This window comes from Dermacentor variabilis, chromosome 5 (genome assembly GCF_050947875.1).
Source record: "Dermacentor variabilis isolate Ectoservices chromosome 5, ASM5094787v1, whole genome shotgun sequence".
Taxonomy (NCBI): Eukaryota; Metazoa; Arthropoda; class Arachnida; order Ixodida; family Ixodidae; genus Dermacentor; species Dermacentor variabilis.
This window is the reverse complement of record NC_134572.1, coordinates 42,652,164-42,676,010: the sequence shown is the minus strand read 5'-3', so window position 1 is coordinate 42,676,010 and position 23,847 is coordinate 42,652,164. Positions and strand designations below refer to the sequence as shown.

Below are 23,847 nucleotides of genomic sequence, written 5' to 3'. Positions count from 1 at the left end.
CATGAGCAAAAGCGTGCATGTTCATCTTGCTCTTAACATACCTTCCCGTCTTATAATGATGTTTTCACGTGAATCGCTCCCCTGACGGGCTAGCTCAGTGGAGGTGGCGATCTCTCATAGCCACAATGTTGCGTATGGGACTTCAAACACTATGACTCAGTCAATCAACAGAGATCGTCCGAAATATGGAAAGTGTTGCGACATCGAAACGCACAATGCCCTCACCCTAGGTGTTTCTATGGCTAGCAGTGTAAACCCTCCAGTGATACACACTTGGAACGGAAAGTACATGCTATTTTGCTTTTCAGCACAGCCGGCAAAAAAATAGTCGGGAGACGTCTAGCGGCCTGGACAGAGTCTCTACAAAACAAGTACGTGCCATAGGCAAATACTTCCTTCAAAGTGAGCAGCCCCATAGTAAAACACGGCGCCGTCTGCTGACCACGCTCTATTTCGCAAACGAACCCACACGCACACACATAACCCAAGCGCAGTCGTATGCGACCGAGTGTGTGACTAAACGATGACCCGTTGTGTGGGCTGCCACCTTTTCACGTCGCGAGCGAATGCAGTCTCCGGCGACAGAATCAACGAAGTGACATAACCAGAGCATATAGGGCCGCAAAGCTACTAAAATATAACGTAATTTTCGACAACAGATCCCACCCGGCGCTGCAATGTGCGAGTCTTCGATGGCGTACGATTACGCAACAACCAATCCTCGTTTCATTTTTCTCAAATTGCAGAGTGAAGCTTGCCTCGTCATCAACGGTTCGCCACAGCCCCTAACGTGTTGCAGCCTGGCGGTTTCGTTAAACGTAACGACTCCGCGTGAACTTTGTGACGAATGTTGTCACTACACGCGCGGTTGTCATTCTTGAGGCCACCCGTTCTACTTTATCCAACGCCTGAAACCCGCCAGATGCCAACCTGCGCTGCTTAAGACGTTAAGCGCGAAGTATTCTTTAAACGTGCACAAACGCATCTTTGCCGCTGAGGTCGCAGCTGGTTCTGAATGCCCGTCAGAGGACGCCGATTCGCGTAGCAGGTCAAAGCCTAAACGGCAGCAACAAGCGCCTACGGACAAGCGATTATACCATATAAAAGGGGCATCAAGCCGAATCACGCGATAAATAAAGGCTAGTTGTCCGGTCGTTACGATTTAATCAGCGAGAAAGACGGCGCACCGAGGATAACCGCGCCAAGCGAACGCTCCGTTCTTAACTACAAAAGAAAAGAAAGACGAACGGGAAACGATCAGTACGCAGGCGGTACACGACGGAAGGGAGGAAAAGAAAAAGAAAGAAAAAGCAGCGAGAGAAAGTCGAAGCCAGCGCGAAATTCAATGAGGCCGTGCCATTCAGTGACCAGTGTGGCCCGACCGCACCGCCCGCTAATGAACGGCGCTTGAACGGAAAGGCCTTGGCGCTGGGCGCTCGCTCTCGGTCGAACCGAGATGCGAACTTGACCCTCGCTCAGGGGCAACCCCTTCCGTCCAGTCGCCCAAGGGGGGGCGCCGTTTCCTTCTCTCCCACCTCGTGGGGACGGCGCGACCGGGAAGCGAAATTCCTGCGGGCTATCGAAGCTGCGGTATACACGGCCTGCGCGTGGCATCGAGCGAAGCAAGCCGCCATAGCTGCACGAACGCGGCAGCGACGCGTTTCGCACAAGTTGGCCTTTCATTTGCAGCGCGTGTTTACGCGTGATCCGACAATACGCAAATCGGCTGGGCGGACACTTCATAAATTATCAGCCGGTATGTACGTTCATTTGTTTGCAAAAGAGCGGGCGCGCGGATGGACAAGGGAGTCGGAGGCTGTTTGTTCATGGCTGTACGAACATGGCTCTGAGCCTAAGAAAATAAAGAAGGAAAGAAATCTTGGCTCATTACAAATTTCGGATTGGCTGCGAATTTGTCTGTGCGGGAGCCTCATTCATCAACGCGTCGTGAGATGAAACGCCGCTGGATAGACTTGGCCGCTTCGGATAGGAGCGCGAACCGGCTGCGCGTGGAGTAACGATTGCGCAAAAGTGCACATGCTGTAGAACAGGTAACATTCCCTTTTTATGTAATTGAGCAAAACGAGAACAAGGTGAAAGCAGGAGCCAACGTTTCGACAAGTGGGCTTGTCTTCTTCAAGGCCGCTTGTCGTTTCGACAAATCCAATTGTCGAAACGTTGGCTCCTGCTTTCATCTCGTCTCCACGGTGGCCGTATTTCGATGGGGGCGAAATGCGAAAACACCCGTGTACTTAGATTTAGGTGCACGTTAAAGAACCCCAGGTGGTCAAAATTTCCGGAGTCCTCCACTACGGCGTGCCTCATAATCAGAAAGTGGTTTTGGCACGTAAAAGCCCATAATTTTTTTTTTCATCTCGTCTTGCTCATCGTCTTGAATTTCCATCTCCCGCCTTCCCCGTGTTTTTCCTGGATTATTTTATACAGTTACTTATACACAAGATTCAAGTGCGCGCGATATTTGATAGATGCGCGCCACCGCATCCTAAATGTTGAGCAATATCTTCACCCAAGAATTGCCCGTCAATGTTCAACGGACGGCTTCAGTGACGCTGCGTTATATTGCCTAAATCCGATTACGTCAAAACCCCGTCGCTAGCACCGCTTTGCCTGAACGATTGCATTACCTTTTCGCGCCAGTGCCTCAGAGAGTGTCGACAGTCACGTGTTCACGCTTAGATCGAATTGTTTCAGAACTACATCTATATATAATATATCGGGCTGAATTCACAAAGCATTTCTTTCGTAAGTGCTGCGTTCATGTGCCAGCCGCCTTCGCATGTAGTACGTCCAGCATCAGGATTGGCTGCAATCTGCTCTTACGAATAACTTTAGCGCGATAACTTTTCTTTTTTTGAATACGGGCCCTCATTCATAGATTATAGTAAAGCATACCATGAGCCTGCGACAATAAGTGTTGTTTAAACAGATTTTCATACGTGCCACGCGAGAACAAGTTGTGAAGATTGCGGCTACTGCACGCCCTGCAACTTCGCAAAATGCATGTAGGCTATATGTCGTGACCTTCCATAATCTCCAACTTGCCTTAAGTACCAAACTCTGCTTCTTACTTTTTTTTTTTCTGACTAGCAATCATTTCATCCCATTGTTGGCACTGCAACGAGGAAGCTGCTTCGTTGTTTCAATTGGTCTGGTTTGCGCGAACGCTTTTCGCTACGTGGCATTTTGTTATTCTTTGTTTATTATCATTTATTGCACACGTGTACGCCAAGCGTTCGCTTTCTTCATCACAGTTGTATAACCCGAGTACCTTTTCACAAGGCAGGAAACTGGGTATACTTCTGCTTATAGCTATTCTGCCATTCCCTCTCTCTCTCTCTCTCTCTCTCTCTCTCTCTCTCTCTCTCTCTCTCTCTCTCTCTCTTTCTCTCTCTCTTTCTATCTCTCTCTCTTTCTCTCTTCCACAAGAATCCCGCAAGTGTCGAGGCTCCTTCCACGCTCCGTTGATTCAGCTAATCCCCGCATACTTCCGGCATTTTATGGACCTGGACAACCAGCGCTGACCACCGTTACGCGTGGCGAAGTGCATGCCAAATCCATATTTTTTCTTGCACAGGCAATACTCTCTAGCGCCAGGTGGAGCAGCTGAAGCAACCGTATCGAAGATTTCCATTGACAAACGGGCGCAGCTACAGGCACTTTTGCAATAAACCCGGCACTTGTCGACGCCGCGCCCAGATTTATTTCTGCCGTCTGTGGGGCTCTATCTCAAAAGCCCCTCAAGGGAAGCTAAAAAGAAAGAAAGAAAGAAAGAAAGAAAGAAAGAAAGAAAGAAAGAAAGAAAGAAAGAAAGAAAGAAAGAAAGAAATCGAGGGTGCCATAAAACAACATTCGTCTAGCCCGGCCAACCAGAGCAACGTTTCCCAAGGGGTCGATGGCGCAGCCCTATCCGAATTCACGAAGCACGCTCAATCACAGCATCCAGGGCTCGCGGGGGCGGGCGGGTACGAGCGGAAGATCACGTTCGCGTTATTACGTAACAATTACGCGAAACTTCTCGACGTGCCGAGGATGCTTTTGTAGCGTTCGCGTGGACGCTCGAGCGTCCAGTGTCGCTTTATACTCCGTGTTCTCGTCGCACACGGGCGTGGAAAAAAAAAGAAAGGATCATCACTTCGGGCATGTACTCGCTCATGCTTCAAGTGGAGCCATAAGCATATATATTAAGGTCGTCCTTCGTATAACGAAGCGCGTGTATTTTCCCTTCTCTGTGGTCCTGCTCCTCGTCTTACTCGCATGTGAGAGGTCTGAGCCAGAAGCCGAAGGCAGTTGCGCATGTAATGAATTGATAAGTAACACCCAAGTTTGCCAGACAAGGGAACTCCTTTAATCACAGCTAAAGACTAAGTAGAAGAATCGTTTATTCGTTTATTTCGTGTAAATAAATTATCGTGATTGAGTGACTTTGGTTGATTGCAGAAACCATTTAAAAAATTAAATTATGAGGTTTTACGTGCCAAAACCACTTCCTGATTATGAGGCACGCCGTAGTGGAGGACTCCGAAAATTTCGACCACCTGGAGCTCTTTAACGTGCACCTAAATCTAAGTACACGGGTGTCTTCGCATTTCGCCCACATCGAAATGCGGCCGCCGTTGCCGGGATTCGATCCCGTGACCTCGTGCTCAGCAGCCCAACACCATAGCCACTGAGCAACCACGGCGGGTTGCAGAAACTATAATGTGCCGTTTTGTTTCTGCTTCTTTGTTTAAAAATATTGAGTGTTTAAGCGCGCTGATGGCACGTTTATCAACGGAATTTATTTCTTATGATTTCGTGTTGTCATCCTTTGATAATTGAACAACTTATTGTTTATGGAGGAGTAGGCGATCCTATAGTTGCCAACATTTCGAATTTGATCCAAATAAATCCCTGACTAATCAGCGATGTATACTTTCGCAACACATTCCGCCCATTTATGTCTGGCTCAAGACTTAAATGTCAATCACTAAACATGATACACCTGCAGCTTGGGCGAAGATTTAAGTGCTCACAAAATATAATAGGCTAGTAGTCACCCTTAGGTCACCATTACTTATCATAAAGTATTGACCCGAAGCTCGGATTAAAGAATCTACAGCGGCATTTGGGGACGCTCTTACCGCAGGCATCGACAAAAAGTCGCATGCGCGAACAGCCTCTTTTACCGCAGTGACAAAACTGCGAGCCCACATTACGACAACCGCAACGTTGCGACATCGCCTGAGCACAACTTGCATGAATGCATAGTTTACAGAAACGACCTTGACATTGAAACGGATGCTGGGGCCTTGCCCCGTCAAAACATCGCAAAGCGCTGAACTCCTTGTTTTTATGCCGTGATGTCATAAGCTTCCTCTCGAAACGGCGACTCACCCTTCGCCTCTCATCAAGAATGTTTTCTCCTTCTTCCCTACATGCCGCGGTGGTTTTGTCGTTGCGCCGCTAATCCCGGCCGCGGCGGCCGCATTTCGACGGGGGCAAAATGCAAAAACGCCCGCGCATTGGGTGCACGGTTTAAAGAACCGCAGATGCTTAAAAATAAGTCCGAAGTACTCCACTAGGGCGTGCACTATAATCATATCGTGGTTTTAGCCCGTAAAACCTCAGAATTTTATTTTGGTGAAGTTTACTAGTTCTACAATGACAACCTACGTTCGTCATCTTCTGCATTTATACTCCCGACAATATCGATATATGTCTATACTATCAGCATAAATTAAATTCAAACTCGAACAAGTCGAAAATGACTGGAATGCCACCTTGCGTTTGCAGGTTCTGCATTTGTAGAAGACGCTTGAGTCAGGATCCAGAACACACGCTCAGCAATATAGACTATGCCCAGCAATGGGCTACAGAGTACTTGCTTGCGAATATGCACTCCCATGTAATTACGCGCGTAACTGATGCTCTCAGTAGTTATTCACATTTGCTCTTCGCGTTTCGATTGTTGCAAATTGCCGTCATCATCATCAACCTATTTATATCCACTGGAGGACGAACGCCCCACCCTGCGATCTCCAATAACCCATGTCCTGCGCCAACCGATTCCAACTAGCGCCTACGAATTTTCTCATTTCATCACCCCGCCTAGTCTTCTGCCGCCCTCGACTGCGCTTCCGTTCCCTTGGCACCCATTCTGTAACCCTACTGGTCCATCGATTATCTAACCTACGCATTACGTGACCTGCCCAGCTCCATTTCTTTTTCTCTTAATGTCGATTAGAATATCGGCTATCCCCGTAAGTCTCTGATGCGCACCGCTCTCTTCCTGTCTCTTAATGTTACGCATAACGATCTTCGTTCCATCGCTCTTTGCGTAGTCCTTAACTTATTCTGGAGCTTCTTTGTTAACCTCCAAGTTTCTGCCCCATGTGTTAGCACCGGTAGAATGCAGTAATTGTACACTTTCTTTTCAATGATAGCGGTATGCTGCCAGTCATGATTTTGTAACGTCTGCAGTATGCACTCGAACCCATATTTATTCTTCTGTAAATTTCCTTCTCATGATCAAGGGCCCTTGTGAGTAACTGACCTAGATAAACGTACTCTTGCCCGGTCTCTAGAAGCTAACTGGCGAACCGGAATTGTTGTTCCCTTGCCACGCTACATCCTTAATTGAACATCAATCTAAGATTGAACAATAAACTTTTAAGAAACAACTTTGTCAATTCCTTTTATAATCAATAATCAGAAGGAGTGCGAAGTTTATCCCGGCACACAGTTCAGTCTCAGCTCGCGTGTTGTTATCTCGGAAACACGAGTAAGCGGAGCATCAGCATCACGACACCACATGTCCCATGTCCACATGTCCACATGTCCATGTCAGTTGGAGACTGACATTCTTACAGCTATTGTGACAGTAAATGATCTGCATAAATTTTATCACAATAAAAAGACAAGACAATCAGTTACCAAATACAATGGTGTTCCAGTTAACAGTTATCAGAACTGCATTTTCCGAAAGTGGTGTTGAGCGTTATCAGGTACGTCAATGCCCTTCACGACTGAATTTGAGGATGTATTTCTCGAAGCTCTCGCTAAGCACAGGATCTCTCTTAATCGGATGTCAATTAATTACTCATTGGCTTTAGTTCCGCAATTAGAACGTGCAAATTAATGTAAATAATGAAAGATACTTAGTGAACGATGGTTAATTAACTAGCATTTCACGGCGAGCTGTCGAACAGATAGTGTCAGCCTGTTCAGCTAATCCAGCTGATGTGATACAATTGCGTTATGTGCTACATTGGTTCTTTAATGAATCCTTTTCTGGACACACTGTAAAAATGTTTACACCCTTAAGGGTGTTTTCTTGTCGCACTGGTAACACCCTTACCGTTAGAGCCCTGCAAAATGTTTACAGAGGACGACACCGGAGCTTTGACTAGACGTGCGATGACAAAAGACGTAGTTGAAAACCATGCAACCATTCTGACAGCCTTGGGTGTACAACAATTTCCGACAAGAGAATTTCACAGGGGGAGGTATGAAACTCTCCTGTCGGATATTTCTGTGCACCTAAGGCTGTCAGAATGATTACACAGAATTTAACTACGTCTTTTGTTATCGCACGTATAGTTACAGCTCTGTTGTCGTCCTATATACGTTTTTGTGACAGCCTAACGGTAAGCTTGCAGACATTTTTACAGTGTAGACGGAGTTGTGTCTGCCCGCGCTATATTGCCGGGAGACAAGTGATGTGCAGATTGCTGGACCAATTGGACAACCACCCACTATCAGAACTAAAAGCTATAGGCCAGTACTGTTCAAGTAATCCAGCTGATATGATACAACTGCGATACGCACCACCACAGTGGGTATTTAATCAATTCGTTTGCACTTCAGAAACATCAAAGGCGGAGTACGCCAGAGCACTGTGACAAATGCACGGAAAGCACAAAATAACCACGCAGTTTTGCCCGACATCGACAATGCCAAAGCTAACGAGAGAACTTCCCATGAATTGAAGCGCTGTGTGCTGCTGCAACAAATACTGTCACCTGCAATACTTCATACACTTCTCTTGAAGTCCTTGTTGGTATACGTGATCACCCCGCGGTGGTTGCTGTAATGCGTTACGTGCAGAGCAATGTCTATGTCTATATAAGCAACGAAGACGACCTAAATGTACCCATCAAAATTAAGAGAGGAAAAAACTCATACGCGCCATAATCTCCATATCCAGTGATACGGCAAGATCGCAAGGAACCGTATTTTTATGCATATGTTCATATACGGTCATTAGATACGGAGGTCGCGAGGAATACGAGTTTCTCAACTAGGGTACGTAGGAGGCGCATTAACGATACAACACGATGGACAACGCGCTTCAGCAGCGTTTTAAACAGCGAGATCGCGACACCTATAGCATAGGCAGCGGCAGAAACTGCGTGTTCCGCGTTGCAGCTGTGGAATCCTGATTAGCCGGGAGGCGAGAGTGCGGAATCGCGCGATATCGTCGTCGCCGCAGGTCCGCGCGTCGCGACCCGCGGTGCAAAGAAAAGGTTACGCCACCTTGCCCTGCACGTCACCCTCTCTTCTTATCGCAGGCCGCCATCCCGTGCTTTCCAACACGGCACAACCGCGCATAAAGGCTCGACCAGCCATGCCGACTACTCGCACCGGTTGCTGTGTATAAATGTATCCATGCGAGCGCTGCGCGATCGGAATACTGACCGGCACACGGAGAGCACGGGAGATCGAGAACCTGTCGCCGACGGCGACTGCTGCTTTTGCGATTTGCTTGGCACCACGGTGTAAGAATATCGTGCTTGGGACTGAATACAAAAAAAGAAAACAGGCTATTTAGGAAGCTGCGGGTATAGCACAGTATGTGCCGCGATCTCGCACCTGTTACTGGCCATTCGCGGGCTGTGCCAGAAGCTGTCGCGCCATGCAGCTGGACAACGCCCGCACTATGGAAAAAATGCTAATCAGAGGCCGGGCGACAGTATCCAGGCGGGAACTTCACCGCAGGCTATACTGTCGTATTGTATAGTTATGTTAGAGATTGGAGATAACGGCGCTCGCGCGATCTGTCGCAATGTGCGCAAGCGCTGCTACGAGGCGCTCGCCGTGGCAGGCATGCGTGCGCTATCTCATGAATCTTATGAGACAGACTACCAACGCCCACGCTTAGCAAATATAAGATAGCCGCGGCCTTGGATATTTAAAGCTCCTTTCTTATTTGTCACTCTGATATCTTGTTTTGTGTCACTTTATAATTGCAGTATGGGTCTTATTGAATTTCTAAGAGAGAGAGAGAACGGATCAGTAGAGCCAACAGCCCCCCGTGCGAACCATGAAGTTGTGATGAGACGCCCACACACATCTGTGTCTGCCCCCGCTATAATATAGTGCGGAGAGCCAAGTGATGTGCAGAGAGCTGGACCAATTGGACAATCGTCCGCCATCAGAACTAAATGCTCTAGGACAGTGCTCTGAAAGAACCTCCGCACTGAAGGCTTTATTTGCGCTACTATAGGCTTCCTGCAGTCTACGGGCCTTCACGACAGACTTCACGATAGACTTCACGATAGATAGAAGAAGCCGCCCCATACCGCTCTATAAAGAAAGAAAAGATGCGAAAGACAGGATGCTATAGCCAGAGATATAGTTCCAGTTGGCTACCTGGCATGAAGATAAGAGGTTAAGCCGATAAAAAGAGACAGTAAACCGATGACACAATCCAACGGTAGTAGGCTACGTTCTTGAAGTCTATTGCGTACGTCCCATATATAGGCCCCAGGAACTTGGAAAGCGCGTATATCTTCAGCGCTCCTCTTTCCGTGTCTGTATCGGTTTCAGAAAAGCCTTTGAATTGTATAAATTTGTTCGCATAGTTCTCACAAAAGTCCACAATCATGTTACCAGTGCAATATAAACGAGAAAGAAAGAGAAGATGCAGACACCACAAACGCCGGTAGTGTCTCCTGGTGATGTCACCTGGTACATGACCAGCGTTTGTGGCATCTTCATTTTCTCTTTGGGTCGCACTTATGTAGGTGCTGTCTAAAATATAGTGGCCATGACGTGTCTCCGGCTCCGCAATTACATCCGGTGCATGCAGTTCGAAAAAGCTGCCAAATGCTTAGCCCGTTTGACAGCACCACTCTCGCAACACAGTGTTGAATAAAAATTCCTTCATTGAGCTAGATAACCTAGAGGACGGGCTCTCAACTGCTCATTTGCTGTAGCCGCCTAAAATCATTAACCAAAAGGTTAAATGACACAACTTCGTTATTTAAGCACATAATTGAGCAATATTTATTCATTATATAAAGACTGCCAGTCTGGACACTCAAGATATAACTTCACCAAGGTTTATATTGGTGTAACTTTAAAATTTGGGGGCAGCTAAAAAAACACATGGTACATTCATTGCAGTTGTAAGATAGATTGCATGGAATAGCTCCGCAATAATTTAAACCACTAGCGCTTCTTTAACTTTCACCTATATAACCACGCGACTTTTTTTGTCAGACGACACTACCTTATCGGGTATACCTGCCATGAGATTACACAGCTGGAGCTTGAGCTTTGCTTCGCCCTTGGTGTTTGGCCCAGCCACGAGTTCGACTGACAGTACGAGGAATTCGAATGAAGGCACAACTCTCATCACCAACTCTCAAGCAACTTTCGCTGCTCTTTCTTTACGAAAAATAGAACGATCATACCCATCTATACACTAGTGGTTCAGCAACCATGGGCAGTTCTGCAGGATCAGTGATTTTTCCTACGAAAGTCACCACCTTGAAGTTCAAGATATCCCATCAGACTACATCGAGAGCCGCGGAGCTTGCTGCTCTTCTTAGCGTACTTCACATAATTCCAGAGGAAGCACCTCAAAAATGGAGCGTTTTTAGTGGCTCCAAGGCTTGCTTTCCGCCTTACGCCGTGTACCCTACGAATAACTAGTGCTAGAAATCCAAGAGCTCCTTCATCTCCTCGTCGAGTAAGAACACGACGTCACGTTTCAGTGCCTCCCTAGCCAGTGTGGCATAAGCATAATGGGAAATGAGCATGCCGATGGAGCTGCTCGATATGCTCATGAAGACGGCGTGCAAGAACCAATCCCACTATCGAGAACAGATGCAGCAGCAAAGATTCGAGTGCTTGCATATGATGCCTTACAATCGTTGTGGAACACACCTAATTTGCAACACGCACGTCTACATCGACTGGACCCTTGCCTGCAACTCCATCCTCCACCTGTACTATCCCCATTCGAGACAGCGGTACTTTCCCGATTGTGGCTTGGCGTCGCATTTACGAAGTCGTTTACTTTCAGCATCGAATGGGAGGATAGTGCTGCGTGTGATCACTGTGGCAACGAAGAGACTATCGAACACGTTCTTCGTCATTGTCCCCGAGACAGCGCGCACAGGCAGCCACTCGCGACAGCGATGGCGCGTCCTGATGACCAGCCGCTTTCGGAGCAGGCAGTCCTGGAAGCCGACCTATAGAGTCATCACACTACAATACAGCGAAGGCACTCTTGAACTTTTTTACGTTCGAGTGGCCTATTGGCTAGAGATTGTAGTTCTCATGGACGTTCACGATCGAATTCCCTACCTTTTTCTCGTTTCTTTGCTTTTTGTCTCTCCGTCTTTCATTTCCCCTTACCCTTCCCCCAGTGCAGGGTAGCAAACCACAACTTTATCCGGTTAACCTCTCTGCTTTTCCCATCCCGTTCATCTCTCTCTCTCTCTCTCTCTTCACCTGTATCTGAGCCCACGAACATTATTGCATTGCGTCCCCGTGAGAATGCGAGTGCAGCAAGCGGGAATCGAACCCGTCACTGTTCCTTCTTCTTTCGTCTTGTGCGCCCGTATTTAATCTCTGCGAATAACGAATTCAATAGCCTCCTTGATCTTTCAGCGCTGATATTACTTTAGTTTGTTATGTCAAGTAAACGCATTGTGAATCTTCAGGAATAACTTCAATCGACGCATGCGTTATTGCGAACCCCCTTTACCATCTCTGCTTGTTTGCTTTTCTTTGTTTTTGTTGTGTTTTACTTTGCCAGATTTGGTTTCTTCATCAGCATTCTGTGGTATTTAAAGACACTGGCGCCGTTAATTCTTTTTCCACAGCGGCTTTGCCCCTTCTGCGTCTGTTTGCGTCACTCGATGAAATAGATCAATCTTCGCGCAAGCAGCAAACAACGATCAATTTTTGGCCGTTCTACACACCGCTGGCTTTATTGCCCTCTCATCGTACCGCCGGAGGCGCTTCGCGCGTACGGCATTCACATATACTCTCATTTGACAGGGCGGTGCTTTCACAAGAAACCACGTGGAATCCTTGGCCTCAAAGAGCACGCTGGTACGAGTCCAAAAGATTAGCGCTTTTCGATCTTACATTGGCGCTTGCGTAGATACAAGCGGGGGAGGGAGGGGGGGGGGTAATCGAATATGCGCATTAGCTCCGGAATTCATCGGCACCAAAGGGTTTAGTTGTTCGGCGAGGGAAAGCAGCGGTTTAAGAAGAAGATGAAAAAGAAAGAAGAAAATGTCCGCAAATTGAACTTGTGTCCGAGGCCTTGACTCTCGTCAAGCTGTCAGCGCGAAACCGGGCGCGACTGCTGCAACCACGAAGCGTAAAGGGTTAACGAAGACGAATTTTCGCAGGTGATTAACGAACTCGATGTTTACGTGCGACAGGCAAGACGTCTTGTTTTGGTACTGCAGAGCGTAGCACGCTGGAGAAACAAGATATAACGAAGCGATTGGTATACAGAGAAGTCATTTCGGGAGTCATCTTCGAAGAAATGGCCAGCTGCAGACGACTGCTGCACGTCTATAGTAAACTACACTTATACTGAATTGAATTAATTAAATTGTCGGAGTTTTACATAGCGAAGTCGCACTACAGGCTAGGGAAAACATCGCTGAAAGGTGTTCCGGATCAAATCTGGGGCACCTTAATATGCACCTAAATGCAATTACACAAGTGCATTTCTGTTTGGCCCTATTGGAATGTGTCCGCGGCAGCAGGGAATCGAATCTGCGGTTATGTGATGTGCAACAAAGCGCCGTCTGCACTGAGCCACTCTACAAAGAGAAAAACGAGCTACCGTACAACAACAAAAATGAAAAAAAAAAACTAATTTGTTTTCTCTCTCTCTTTCTTCTTTTTTTTTTTTGCAGATCTTTACTGTGAGCTCGATATGAGATACATAAAACTTGTCAGCAAAGTGACGCGAACTTACACGTGTTAGGCATCGAAAAGGCAAACCACATTAAGACAGAGCTGACGCGGCGCGTTTCAATCAAATAACCTCTAGTTTTGTTTCCCCTTTACCCGCCGTGGTTGCTCAGTGCTCAGGGCTGCTGAGCACGAGATCGCGGGATCGAATCCCGGCCACGACGGCCGCATTTAGATAGGGGCGAAATGAGAAAACACCCGTGTACTTAGATTTAAGTGCAAGTTAAAGAACCCCAGGTGGTCGAAATTTCCGGAGTCCTCCACTACGGCGTGCCTCATAATCAGAAAGTGGTTTTGGCGCGTAAAACGCCATAATTTAATTTTTTTTGGTTGCCCTTTATTAAGTTCATGTGATCGTGCGAACCATTCTAAATTCGCTCTTTTAACGAAGTTTGCTTGCAGAGTTAAATTACAATTTTGAACTTTCGCGCCTCATCAACCTAAGTTCTTTGTCACGGTTGAGTGCAGCAATCCATAACACTCCTATTTATTGTTTGGGAAGCTGTTCGTTTAAGAAGCAATTACAGAAACCGAAGATGGTAGTCGAATCAACAGGTCGCATCACACAGAGATGACTTATTCTACAAGCAGCAATCAACGCTGAGGTCACTGCGAAAAGGAAATATGAAGCCACTCCGAACATACATAGTTATGCGCATACAAAGGCTAAACTTACAGTCCTGTGCTTGATCCCCTCAACCACATGCAGGTCTCGGAAAGCCGATAATACTGTGAGGCCGCTAAGTAACCGGCACAAGCAAGTATTCTATGCACGTCGCCACTGCTCTCTTCAGGCTAGCGCGAGATAATACGCCGAGTGCAACCGTTTGAGACTCTCTTACTGCGCGCTACTTTAGTTAATCCTGAACGGTTCAAGTTTATTGCTGAATACTGAAAGTTTAGCTGTTTCTTTTTTTGCAAATCGCCCTTTCTGTGCTCATCAGTAACGTACCGTCTTCGTAGTAGCACATTCGCGGCTCAGTTGCGGAGAATACTTAATTGCAGCGTCATTTTATCAACCGTAACTGTCGTAATCTGCAAATAAACTCTAAATGAATTGGCTGATAGAGTTTAAGGTTTCAAAGCAAGACGTTGGTTATAAGACAAGAGTGGAGGGTCCCGGATTAATTTCCATCCCCCGAGGAAGCTCTACCTCAGGAGCTTACCTACCAATGCAAGGCAACGGATAACTCGTTTTTCTCGCCGACCATTGCACCGATGTTGATTAGGTTCACTGCATTTTAAGGCAAACGTTAAAACCTACCGAGTTTAGGCAATACATTTTTTTTTATTTAGACCATAATTTTTGACGTTATACTTTATTCTCAAAATCGAAAGGAAAATGAAGAGACAAGCTTTCAACACTTCAGCTTGACAGTAAAAACCAATGTCACAAATATACCTAGGTTGACATATAAAGACAAAATTTATACAATATACACTGCTTTGAAGTATACAGGTAATTTGTGAGTAGGCCTTTGCAGAAGCATTGTAAGCATTTTGCAGAACACTCATCCTGGGGTCTGCGCAGCTCCCATGGCCGCAAACTTCCCACGTGGTTTTCCAAAGCACCTGTACGTGGTGGGGACGCCCTCGGGTTTGGGTGATGCACCCCAGTGAGGTCCCGTAAAATCCGGGCTCCTGGCTGGGACCGCTATTGTACCTGTTCTACCAGTAGCTAACCGATGTCAGCTCTAGCTTGCCGGCCACAGCCGCGGTGGGTGCTATACAACAAGGCTGTCTCTGATTTCACAAAGAGCGCCGAGAGACCATACCTAGAAAAATCTTCGGGGCCTTTTTCGAGATGCAAACCCTTACAACTATAGCCGATCACCAGGCAGAGGGACATATATATTCCCATTAGAAAAACAGGTGGCTTTCCTGCAGCACTGTGATTCGAACCCAGTACACCCAGCTTTATCAAAAGCTCCTGCAGGCCTCGACCTCTTACTGCTAACCGTAAAGCTAGAAACAACATTTCGCTCTTGCAGTCTCTTTTCACGGTGATTCCATGGGCGCCGCCATGTTTGATCACGTGGAAACGCGTCCATTGGTTGCCTCAGCTTCCTCCGTGTTTGCAATGGATGTGCATGACGCCAGGTGCGGCTCAGCAAACCTGCTTTGGTGTGGTGACTCGGTGCGGTCGCTGTCTCATTGTTTATTTACTGCCTAATCGCTCGCGGGTGTGCGTGATCAGTTGCGGTAGATCTGTTCTTCCCGCGCACAATTAAGGCTTGGAACGTAGATACACTGTACTTTGTAATAGCTTGTAGCAAAGATGCATCATCTTAAGTCACTCGCTCACTCTTTGGATGGCCACGAAACGTTCAGGTTCGAACATTCGTGTGTTGTTGGTGCTGTCGTCACCCATGCTTCAGCGGGCTGATTACATTCCCTTATTCTTGATAAGTTGGCAATAGAGTGGGTGTAACTTTATATGTGTGTTGGGGCGCGTGTGCAGATAACGTGCGAAGAACTTACTATGCCAGGAAACGGCGGTACTCCTTTGTCATTGAGTAACGAGTGGTACTGACTCTTGTCGACGTTACAGAGTTCAAGTCCTTTCTCTAGAGGTTAGCGATGCAACATTGGCGGATGAGTGAATTCTTTCTTATCCTCGAGGAAAGCTGTGCATCACGAAGGTCCGGCAACATACGCAGTCCTTTTGTAGCAACGGTCCGTGAACTTCGCCTCACAGGTTCATTCCATTCTTTTATGTGCCAGTCACCGTTCTTGCAGCCAACTATTGCGCAGGTCTTCCCTCTCTCATTACACACTTTGCAGCATAAAAGGGGAACAGTGTGTTAACGAACGCCCAGTTGCGTTTCCAACAGCTGATCGCACAGTAGTAGTGCAGAAACGGTAAGCGCTTCGCATTCGTGCGTTGTTGCACGCTTTCGCCTGAGGCAACACACGGCACGCCGCCTGTGGCGCCATCTCGTTCCTTTGTAGCAAACTCCTCTAAAAGGGTTTACACATTTGGAAACTATACGAGTGAAAAGTTTGCCGACCAATGGGTGAGCTTTCAAGTTTCTTCACATCTTACAAAGCTTACTGCTTTCGCGCTCGGGTGAACGTTTCTGCTTTAGATCTATATTGCGCAGCTTGAACATGAACTGACAATGAAATGCGCGAGCAGTGCGCAATAATCGCCAAATTAAAAAGCAGAACGTTTGGCATGTTAATTAGCTAAGTATTGCGCAACTCTGACGTCTTTATATGTATGTATACCTAAGCGTTTCTTCCATATGTTCCCTCCCTTGCGAATTTCTTTTTGTTTCTTGCCTTTTTCCGGGTCGCCCGCTAGCTTGTTTTAAGCGCTCTTGACTGTCGTCAGCCGGCGATGAATCGCTATACACGCTCGCACTCCGCGACACTGAGCGATGACCCACGTGCGTAGTATAAAAGGAAGCGACGCCGGGTGCTCATGGCCGTGTGTTGTAAAGCACCGCGCTTGTTTTCAATGCGAGCGCTTCCACGGTTTAAGTTGGTTGGAGCCATGCGTCTTAATCGATTCATTACACGGATAAAAAAGGAAATTAGCACTTAGACCACGATGTTCAGTCACCAGTCTGTCGTCCAAGATGCCTCTTACACTCTTCTACTTCCTTCGCAACCAAACACAAAACACACACCAACTGTAGAGTTTACATTCCCATCACGGAGATTCATTCACGTTCTACACAAACGTGACCACCACGCGACCTTAGCAGTCCGAAGGAGAAACAGCTCGCACGAATTTCGCAAAGACGTGAACGCTGGGCGTGTTACGCCTGCGAGGGCCTTGGAAACAGAAACATGTTAATTCCCCCAATATCAATTAGTGCGCAGGATCCTGCTCACCGGTGGGTTGCGGGACAAGCTTGTGATAAAGAACGCTCGCGGACGGCTCCAACGTAACATAGCAATCAATTATAGTATTGCAAAGGCACATAGGTGAGCACTCTAGTATAGTGAATATAAGCCGCAGTCAAGGACTCGCCACGCCATTACGTGTATACGTCTGCTACGGTAAGACTAATAAATATTTCCTCTCGCGCGATCACGTGATGAATTAATATGGTGCATGTTAAGTATACGTAGCTACGCGTGCCAGAACCACGATCTGATTATGGGACAAGCCGTAGTGGGGGACTCGGTATTAATTTTGACCAACCGAGAATCTTTAACGGGATACCAATGCCCGGGACATTTCGCTTCCATTTCGCATTTTGCTTCCAACCCAACGCCATAGCCGCCAAGCCACCGCAACGTGCGTAATGTTACAATTAGACGTGAAGTTGCAGAGATAATATCCCGACGCTCAGTCCATAACTCCTTTGCGCAGTAATATGGTAGACATAAAACACCGCAATAACTACCAGTGAACGTGACATTTCTAGCACAAACATTTAAATGAAGAAAAAAAAATGAAAGAAAAAACATCGCGACAGCAATAACGCACGCATCACCGACGATCCCCCTGTGTCTTTTCGAGCCGATGGTCCTGTTTTCTAGAGTCTCTGCATCGCCGTCGTCTTAGCATTCGTCCCGCAAGCCATATGTTAACGGCACTGCAGCGCAAGGTACCTGTAGGTACGTGTGCGACTATCATTGCAATGTGTCTTTGCCTAACGCGTCTTGCCAGCTGTCAAACGTTTCGCCGGAACTTCCTTAGGATAAAAGTCACAGTAAACCAGTAAACCAGAACTCTAACGAGAAATAAATAGAGGAAAGAAATCATACGGTAAGATAGTGGCGCCCACCTAATGTTAACATTTTTATATCCTCCTCTATCGAAATAAAGCTTGAAGGAAGAACGGTGGCACACCTCAGAACGTGGGTAGAAAGAGAAAGAAAAGAATATACTGACGAGCAGCATACCCCTTTGAAACAAGAAATATTTCTGCGTGCTAAAAATGTATTAATATCGATTTCTTGTTGTTGTTGTTGTTGTTGTTGTTGTTGTTGTTGTTGTTGTTGTTGTTGTTGTTGTTGTTGTTGTTGTTGTTGTTGTTGTTGTTGTTGTTGTTGTTGTTGTTGTTGTTGTTGTTGTTGTTGTTGTTGTTGTTGTTGTTGTTGTTTGGCATCATTAGAGACAGGCAGGAGCAGAAGAGACGAAGAAATTTGAATAATTAGGGGCACCTTATTCTGTCTATCTACGTGCACTGCGCGCCTCAGCTCCGAACAGCGGTTGGCAACCGATTTTGAAGGACATGCCCGATAAGCAGTCACCCAAGAATTATTAACAAAATTTTAAGCATAAATTTTTGCTAGTTCTGATTATTAGGTCTTATCTTGGTGTGCACTCTGGTAGGCAGAGTGTCTCAAAGGAATAATGCCTCTCGGGGACAAGAAATCTCTCCCAGACGCACGGTTATTATCGCGAACCCAGTGTCGCGACGAACTGAACTATAGTTGTCAGTCGGCATCCGCCTCCTCGCTCTCGGAATAAGCGGTGCGCCCCTATTTCCGACAGCCGCATGCAGCGAGTTATGTTAGCCAAGCTGCGACGGCGAGTCACCAGAACTTCGCCGCGAATGAAACAACCCACTCTTGCCTCAACCAACGCTTGACTACATTCTCTCGCTCTTTTTTGCCCGGACAGAATGCGACGCCTATAAAGAAAGAAAGAAAGAAAGAAAGAAAGAAAGAAAGAAAGAAAGAAAGAAAGAAAGAAAGAAAGAAAGAAAGAAAGAAAGAAAGAAAGAAAGAAAGAAAGAAAGAAAGAAAGAAACGCGTGACGCTGGTCTTACCGTTATACACTAATGAAAACGAAAATTGCACTTAAGGAAGATTTGTTCTTCCTCGCCGCCAGTGTGAAATCTATCGGTATACCGAGCAGGTGATACTGTTTCAAAATTAATCGTGTTTTGCATTGAGCGTCCCATGCTGATATCCCTGTCATGCGTTGCCGAGAAATTTGTGCAGCTTTACGCGAATACCAGTCAGGTAAGCGCTAATAATATTCCGACTGGGATAAGTTGTTTTAAAGAAGAGAAATTCCCACAACAAAAAGCCGCATCTTTTTATTTTTTATTTTTTCACTGTACACGCAGTGCTCTCTTCTGTCGTTCTATTCTTCTATATTTCATTCATCGAAAGGCAAATCTGCCATTCACGAGGACGAGTATATTTCTTCCGACTGCGAAGCTTCCCGAGTTAGACGCACGAGTTCCCTTTGTAGCTTCAAATAGCACTTTCAAGTCGATGCTAACTTTTTTCCTTTCGTAAATGTACCTCCACACTGTATTGTTCCAAGGAATCAATTTAGCTTCTTCAATATACCCATCCCAAGTTGTAATTTTGTTGTAGAAGCTTAACTGTTCCAGAGCAGCTGGCTACAAATAAAGGATATTTATTTCTAGATAAGTGCTTCCCTCTCTCTCTCTCTCTCTCTCTCTCTCTCTCTCTCTCTCTAATTCTACCGTTCAAAAGGAAAACTTGATTGCCCTTATGCTTTTCTTAGCTTCCCTGTCTGTTGGTTTGGTACGGTTCTCGCTCCCTCGGTATAATAATTCCGCCAGCTTCCCGATCACACAGCAACTGTCGTTGCGGGCCTCAAGCAACGCCCGCGCACGGTCATCGACGTTTAGTTTCCCGCGAAGAAGCAGGAAACATACTGACGCAACCGCCGAGTCCTCAAAAGATTGCATAAGAGCGAGACACGGGAAGTGTGGCACTCTATGTCCTCACAAGTCCTTTTCCTTCGCAGCGCACCGGAACCAGGAGAGTCGTGTCGGCGTCGAGAGACTTCATGGAGCTGTGCGGACTGCGCCACGCCCCCAGCTGGCTGCTGGTGTTCTCCCTGACGGTGACCGGAGTGCTGCCACAGTTGTTTCCGATCCAGACCTGCGCGTATAATGACCCCCGTCACAGCATATGTCGCTACAGAGCCCTGGCGTGTCCCGGCAAGCAGTTGCTACGTGAGTATAATGCCACATACTCAACGTTACCACGACCGAAAAGACGTCACAGCGTTCTCAGTGTTAAGGCTGGGCTTATGCCAGTACTTTTTTAAAAGGGGTTTTACCTGAATCAAATCAGAATTACCTATATAGACCGCTTCAGCTTCTGTCGCCATGGGCCAAAACCTAAATAGTCGAGAGACACATCAAGTAAGTGTCCGTCTCCTATAGCGGCTTAGTTCAGTTCAGAAGCTGCACCTGAAACTGAAGCTCTCTCTTGGTAATTTTGGTTTCCGTCCACAATTGCAGCCATCCTGAAAGTACTGGGCTGATAATATCAGCCATATATGTGCACTGGGTGTTGTGGTTTCGGTAGGTTTAAAGCTTCGGAGCTGACCAGCGGAAACCACGTGCGCTGCTTTGAGTGTTCAGTTAAAAGTGTCTACAAGTTAACCAATGGAACTCTTTAGCGCACTGTTTCAGGAATCAGCTACTGCGGGCAAATTTGTGAGCCGCACATCTGCCAACGCCTCGCAACGACGGTTTGCCGTCCAAATATTTGTTTGCGATCTCTCAAGATGTCCCCCCGTTCACGTCACTTCTCTTTCCGCCGAATACACTGTCGCGCTGATGACACGCACACAAAGAACGTTCGCTGAAAGGCACTTGAACGTTTACGTACGAGTGCACACTCGCGAAATAACCTGAGAGTAACCGACGGGTTGCGTATACAAACGACGCGATGTACAGCAATTTCCGCGACGCCTCTATGTCCTTCAACTACCGAAGCAAAACAGAGCCACCAGCGAGGCTATTCGCGCAACGTCTGACACCGTCCTGCTGGTCCTGCGCCTCTCTGGCAGCGGGCACGCACCTCAGGCCTTGTCAGCGCTGCTGGCAGGAGAAGCGGTCAAAGCCACGTGACTCAGCACCGTCCGTTCATACAGAGTGATGCCCGTGTGGGGCAGCCACGCAGACAGGCACGAAGACGCCCGTCCCCTCGGGGCGATTGCATCACAGCGAGACGCGATCGAAGGTCGCTCGGGTGCCACCGGGTTCAACAAAGCGATTCTCCATAGCCACAGCTTGCATCGAGTGTCCGTCCGCTCGAGGCCTTTTGTTCGGCCGCAACACCATGGAGCCAATCACGAAGGGTCGAAGGGGACGCGCACCAAGTCCGCCCACCCCTCGAGCCCCCCGCGCGCTCACGCTGTGTACACACACGAACTGCTGCCAGAAGGTACTGAACGCTGTAGTAGCGGCGAGTTGTGCACATATGCATTCGCGTGCCGACGAGAAAAGCAATGGTCATACGACGCCCCACGCACGCGCTGATGGTGTGGTGTTGGCAGCGCAGAACAGCGCCGAAGCCACTGCTTTCATATTATGTAAAGAATGTAAACGAGGTGCTGACGCCCTGAGGCCCAAAGCACCGCTACTGCGAGTCCCGTTATCAGAACCGTAAGTAAATGCTGTCGAAAGCAATTTGAAGTTAGGCTGACAGATTTTTTTTTCTTATTCTTCTTTGTTGCATAAGAAGCGCAGGCCTTAGGCGGTGTACTGCCTTTTGCCTCCCTTCCACGGTTTCTCTGCGACGAACCGATACAAATTGATATTCTATTATTATTATTATTATTATTATTATTATTATTATTATTATTATTATTATTATTATTATTATTATTATTATTATTATTATAAGCCATTACAACAGCAAGTGAGCCAATGAGGCACAAATTAGCTCAAGACCAGCAGGCTACACAACGACACTTCATATATTTGCGAGAGTAACGCAATGACTACACGCCTTGCAAAAAAGAGATTGGTCGAGCATACGTATAAGGAGAGCATTAAGAAAGGAATGTAGGGAGGTTATCCGGAAGAGCGTCTGGTTGGCTACTCTACACCGCGCAAGAGGGAAAGGAAACAAAAAGAGAGGGAGAAGATTCTCTAAACACGTGCACAAGAAGTATCACGCAGGCCAGTTGATCCTTAAAAAACGCAATAGCGCATTTAGAGCTTAGTGTGCCCAGGAACAGCTACGTCTGAGTTCTACGATCTTGTCTGTATAGACAAAGGCCGGTCATTCAATTGTGCTTATGCGCATACAGTCACAAACGTGCCGGCAATATCAATTGTATTTAAAATACGGGTGAAAGATCGCAATCATGGCGGCATTCTTTTGTTCGACTAGTTTCTCTAGTTCGTAAGAACTATAGGCCCCCTTTGCTATAGTACATCTGCTACGAAGAATCGCAACAATTGCGTATCGTTCGTGCCTTTAATTCTTTCAATTCCGCCCATGAGTTACACTTTCCGCTCAAGCGTTAACTAAGCAGATATAACCATTCGCGCAGCTTTCCACGAAAGCAAACGGCAAAAGAAACCTACCGTCCTCGAAACAATGATGAACGTGGCATTGTGTTTAGCGCTTGGAGACTGAACCGCACAGTTCCTGCGGGTGCTTTTCACTTTTTGACTCCGGCGCACTTGAGTTCGTTATGCATCTCAGCATTTACAGTTGCAACTCCACGAAAAAACGATGTATGAAACAAAAGTGCGCGGCTTATCACTTGACGTCTGCCTACGTATACTTGAGAGGTTGAACTACACGAAAGTTACGTTCCTACGCGCTGTCGAGTTTCTGTTAGGGGTGCGTAATTCAAGGTACAAGCATTTCTGAAATCATGCCAGTTTAATGCGATGTATACACAAATTCTTCTTACGAGCTGACGAGTCCTTTCTGACACTGACTGGTGCTGGTCAAGCAACAAGCTTCTCTGAAATAGTGCCAATTAGAGGACCAAACTTCACCATAAATGCTATTGCGAATTTGTCTCGTGGTCCTTCGGGTGTTCATGGTCAATCTTAGGCGATGCCTATAGTCAGCGTTCTTTTTTTCATCCAATGCGTGCAAATTGCGCGCATTTACTCCCAGGGCGGCCTGGAGTTTATGTGCCATTCATTTCCTGCAAAAATATTTTACCACGAGTGGACGGAATGCATGACTCGTAAGACAGAATACGCGTCTTGTGAATGCGACTGAGTGCCACGGAGACCTTCTTACGTGAAACAGAGAAAACAATGAGAGAGAGAGAGAGAGGGGGGGGGGGTTATGACAAGAATGGTACAAAAGCCGGTACAAAATAACGTATCTCTCGTCTACTGGTCCAGGCGGATGCAAAAATACGTGAGGAGACAGGTGTAGAAAGTGAAGTATAGGAGAGAGGACAGTGTCGCGGTTTCAGCGGGTGCCAATGACGCATCCGATGCAGGGTATGCGCGAACAATCAGTACAGTTTCACGAAACCAGGGCACAAATGCACATGAATGAGACCTTAAAATCGCAGTTTACACAACCTGCGTATGTGTACACAGATGACGGGAAAAGTGGATAACGTTGCAGTATTCGCAATTGCGAATCGTACTTGTCTTGTGCTTCCTCTACACGTGCAAACCTGTAGGGGTCTGCTTCTCTTCGTAGGTTTCGCAGTGAAACAACAAACGTTAGCATGAATATCTGCACTCCAATCAATATACGAATTTCAAGTGCATAATTCATTTATTGGAGCGACTCTTTCTACGCCTTTCTTTCATTTTTTAGGGGTGGGTGGAGTGGGGCTTCTGCTAGGTCCGCTCTCGGCGAATACATTAAGTGGGCCGATTCAGTAGATGGTGTGATAGTAAACTGGCCTGATAACGGAGTCAGTGTAATCTTCGGTCGCGTGGG

General features: G+C 46.9%; 1 protein-coding gene across 5 annotated transcripts in view; it reads left to right on the top strand.

Moving 5' to 3' along the window:
• LOC142582482 (venom allergen 3-like) overlaps window positions 1–23,847 on the top strand; it is an 82,359-nt gene that overhangs the window by 26,387 nt on the left and 32,125 nt on the right. For all 5 annotated transcript variants that reach the window (XM_075692265.1, XM_075692263.1, XM_075692262.1 and 2 more), the window contains one exon: window positions 19,925–20,135. In XM_075692265.1, coding sequence (XP_075548380.1) covers window positions 19,925–20,135 — 211 coding nt within the window. The remainder of the gene's footprint in view (window positions 1–19,924; window positions 20,136–23,847) is intronic.